Source organism: Haliotis cracherodii, unplaced genomic scaffold (genome assembly GCF_022045235.1).
Source record: "Haliotis cracherodii isolate W230 unplaced genomic scaffold, xgHalCrac1.p SCAF_16, whole genome shotgun sequence".
In the NCBI taxonomy this organism is placed as follows: Eukaryota; Metazoa; Mollusca; class Gastropoda; order Lepetellida; family Haliotidae; genus Haliotis; species Haliotis cracherodii.
Genome location: NW_027266271.1, coordinates 12,051,620 through 12,055,990, shown reverse-complemented (window position 1 = coordinate 12,055,990; position 4,371 = coordinate 12,051,620). Strand labels below are relative to the sequence as shown.

Below are 4,371 nucleotides of genomic sequence, written 5' to 3'. Positions count from 1 at the left end.
AGAATCTGATTGGTCCACAGGAGAGGCTTAGAAGGGACATAACTGGTAATAGACACTGGTGGCGCAACGATCGAGCCCAGGAATTCGAGCCCAGTTCGGCAAGGGTGGAAACTGGACTTTTAAAGTCAGTTAACTCGGGAAGATGAAAAAAGATATGAACAAGAAATAATGTATGTTTTAAATATTAAATACTGTTTATATTGACAGAAACAACTTTTAGCCCAACAACAAATATCTTATATGGAATTTACTTCCCAAAAACTTAAAATGTCTTTTCTGACACCAGAACTTTTAAACTAAACAAAGTCCCTGGGCCATTTATATCAGAAATTTCTCCATCTGCCAGTGCAACGGGGGTGACCTCCCACACGCCCTCTTGTGCAAGCTGGTATATAAGGGGAAGTAACCGGTCTCGCAAGTTGTCGGAGTTGTTGATGAACTTGGTTGGAACCGCGAAATTGATTCGACCACCTGGAGAGTATCAATAAATTTGAGTTTGATTGATTGATTGATTGATTAATCTTTTTGATACAATGAAAATACTGTTGAAAGTTAATGTACATTTGGTTTCAGGTTGCAAAAGAATCATTGGACTTTCGGCTCTTTCAGATAATTCTTTTCAACCGAAAACATAAATAATAATCTTTATCTGTTTACACAGGTGTCTACATAAAAGCACATTAGTGAGTGGATACATTAGTGATATGATCCATTGATGATTACATCTAAATGTCTTCTAATTCCAATGGTAGAATTTACAAATTATTTCAATATGCTCGTAGTTCCATTACCCTCCCACACTGAAAATCTCGACATTACAAATTAGAGCTTGCGAGCTTGATTTTCCGGAATATATGTATTGTGACGGTCTCACCTGGTTTAACGATCCGGATCATTTCTTGAAAGGCGTCACATTGAAGTAGACCTTCGTTAAAAGCTGCCGATGCCACAATGTTGTCATAGTAATCTAGAACATAACAGTACACTATTAGAGAAAATCAAATGTTGTTTTGCATAAATACTCCAGCAACACATGAGGATGGAACCCCCAACTGAACACTCAGATATGTGTTGATATCGTGGGTAGGTAATGAGCATGTAAAATAATAGGGAAACGATGTTTATTTTGAATTTTGTAAATCTTGGCGATTTAACTCGAAACGGTTCAGTCTGCATTATGTTTATCTGCACTACAATGATTATAAGTAGCTAGTCAATGAGTAAATTGGGTTTAACGCCTCTTTGAACAATATTCCATCTTTCTCACGGCGTGCAGCTTGGTGTGTGAGGGAAGCCCGAAGAAATGAAGGTCTCAGACGTTTACCACTTTGGTGAAACCCACGACCACGGTTGTGGTGATGACAAATCTAGAAATCTAATCAGGGCAAATATGGGATTCGTACTAACGATCATTGAGACACAACTATGCACAGCGAGTTGGCCACTCATGCCCTCCAACAATGATTTAAGAAAAATATAAATCAATACGTTATATTATCATGCCAAAAGAAAGGAAAGCAAATAGGTAAAGACACCAAGTAAATACACTTTGCAGTATTGGGAGTCATAGACTAAGGTAAAGCAACAAAGTTGGGTGAGGTGAAATAGGGTTTAATTATTAGTCGCGTTCACGATTATTGCACTTATCTAGCAACGTGAACGCAAGTTTGACTCCAATCCGACATTTATTACCAGTCCGTATTTTTTTATAATGAAGAGGGCGAGCAGCTGCTTTTTACGCTGCACCACGGAGGCAGTAAAAGCACCAAAGCATCACAGAATCGGTTCACATGAAAGTGACAAGAGTCTTTCCAAAATTATAACAAACGCCACATTTCAGCTTCAATAACAACAAAAACATATAACATAGAAACAGAAGAAGTATACAGAAGAAATGCACTTGAGCATATTTCATTACAATAGAAAAGTAATAAAAAAGGATTGATAAAAAAACGTAAACAGGGAAACGATTTTGTCACTTTTATTTACAAACGTCGAATCCATATTTCAAAACTACAATTCGGATAGCTATGATTTCAATGATCTCGACATATATTGAACACAGACATCATCCAAATTAACCACACAGGCTGTTAATGTTTCACACCTGTTTCAATGGTATCGTTCCTGTTCTTGTTCATGAATGCACAGATGAGTCTTTGATAGATGTTGCGACGTCTTGCCACATTCAGCATCTTCTCTGCTGGATCCAAAGCATCGATTTGTGTAAACCCATGATTCTTTAACTGGAAAATATTAAGGGCTGTAGCTCAGATACAGGTTATCTACTTCACACTTCAGTTATCTACTGGACGAACACTTAAGCCTGTTCAAACTTTCATACTTACTAGGATTAAATATCGAGGGCATTTTACTGTGCTAATAGTTCTATTTCATCAGGACATAGTTCATTGAGAAAACTGACAAAGTGTGATTGTAACAAAATAAATAATCACTACACATGTTGATGTTCCTATGACCAGATTAGTCACTATAGCTAACATGGAACAGTTTTACCTCAGTTCCAAGAAGTCCTGTGCCAGCAGCAACGTCCAAGATTTTTACTTTTGGTCTCTGTTCCTTTGGAATGGTTTTAGCCATGAAGTCTCCGACAACTACATGCGATCTCAAACCGACGTTCAAATATTCCTGCAGAATTCATTAAGACATTAGTAAATAACAGATAATAAACCAGACAGGTGTTAAGTCCCAACATCTCGAGACATGAACTACATGGTATGCAGATTTACAGTGACAAAAACAATCTACAAGGCACAAGAGGATGACTTCCAACAGTGAACTTTCCCTTTATGTCGAGTAACCATAAGTGTCTACACTTCACAACTTTTGAGGTGGGGGGCACGGGTGGCCCAGTGGTCTAAGGCGCCGCGATTCGCTGTGCAGAGTTGCGTCCCTTAGGCACGCCAGAAACCTATGATTGTGGGTTCGAATCCCGGTTCACCCCGATTATGTTTCTAGGTTTGTCAGCACCATACCCGTGCTCCCGGGTTTCACCGAAGTGGTAAACGTCTGAGACCAGCATCACTTCGGGCTTTCCTCCCACATTAAGCTGACACGCCGTGATATAACTGGAATACTGTTAAAAGCGGCGTTAAACCCAACTCACTCACTCACTCACTCACTCACTCAGTTTTGAGGTACAATCGAACATGACCCTTCTGCAAAGATTTCAACTTGCGTTCTTGGACGTTTGTTTAACAGATGCCTCAAAGGCCTTGAGTTTTTAAAACCCTTGTCCAGTAACTTTTGAGCAAGAGTGGTCATACTATTGGCCCAAAAGTATTCATAGCAATCTCATAACTTATGTGCAGGTGGCTACTTCGGTTACGCATTTCTGTGTTACCTGTTCGTAGTCCTCAGCAAAGTCGTCGAACATGTCCGCTATCTGTTGTGGTGTCATGTTCTTTCTGAAGTCAAACTCAAACCTTCCCTCTTTGTGACGGTCTGCCATCTCCTAGTAAGGTACATAATAGACATGACTTCACTGGATTGTCTGGCCCAGGACGCCATCGTAGCAGGAGCATTGCTCGGTGCGGCGTTTGGCAACAAGCACAAACATTTTGTAAATTATGTGGCGGATGCTACCGGGAGAACAGATATCTGTTAAAACGTGCTTCAATTCGAAAAATACGACTATTTGATCAAAAGCCCTCAAATCCAACGACGCCGAAGACCCGGGTTCGATTCCCGACATGGGTACAATGTGTGAAGCCCATTTCTGGTGTCCCCCGTCGTGATATTGCTGGAATATTGCTAAAAGCGGCGTAAAACCAAACTCACTCACTCAAATCCAACGCCAACATCAAGTCTCGACTTCCGCTGTTTGAGAAAAGACCACGAAAAATATCTGTTAAATATTTAGCTATTTTGTAAGCTTCATCATAGACTGGGAGTGGGATTAATATATTGTGTAAGTATTTACAATTGCTTTGTTCTTGAAATGCTAGCCAACTACACTGCAATTATGAAGGGCGCCTGAAATCGTGTCTGACTGTCACATACACAAAGGCTCTCACACACAGAACTAATTTTGATGAAAAAATAGTATCGCTTAACGTGTACTTAGTTACAGAATGCTGGAAGAACACAGTATAGTGACATTATATAGGAATACACTACCGTGTTTGTCTGTAACGTCTAGACGAAGCGATGCTTGCGATAAATAGACAGGAAGAACCACGTTCGTTAGCAAAGCACACAGCGTCGTCCTGCACTGAGAGTGAATCCAGCTTTGATGAAGTTTGTATTTAAGCAGAAATAAAATGAGTAATGGGATTTCTGTGAAGCTGACTGGCTGTTATGGTCGAATCACATGACAGCTAAAACACTGGATGAACTCCTGGCGAGTAA

The 4,371-nt window shown here is 40.0% G+C and overlaps 1 protein-coding gene across 1 annotated transcript; it reads right to left on the bottom strand.

The window, feature by feature from the left end:
* Positions 1–262: 262 nt before the first annotated feature.
* LOC139463582 (methyltransferase-like protein 27) lies at positions 263–3,472 on the bottom strand. The gene is made up of 5 exons (XM_071244854.1): positions 3,365–3,472; positions 2,518–2,649; positions 2,108–2,246; positions 875–967; positions 263–471 (listed from the first exon to the last, which is right to left on the bottom strand). The coding sequence occupies exons 1-5, from the start codon at positions 3,470–3,472 to the stop codon at positions 263–265; spliced, it is 681 nt and encodes a 226-aa protein (XP_071100955.1).
* Between the last annotated feature and the right edge of the window lie 899 nt (positions 3,473–4,371).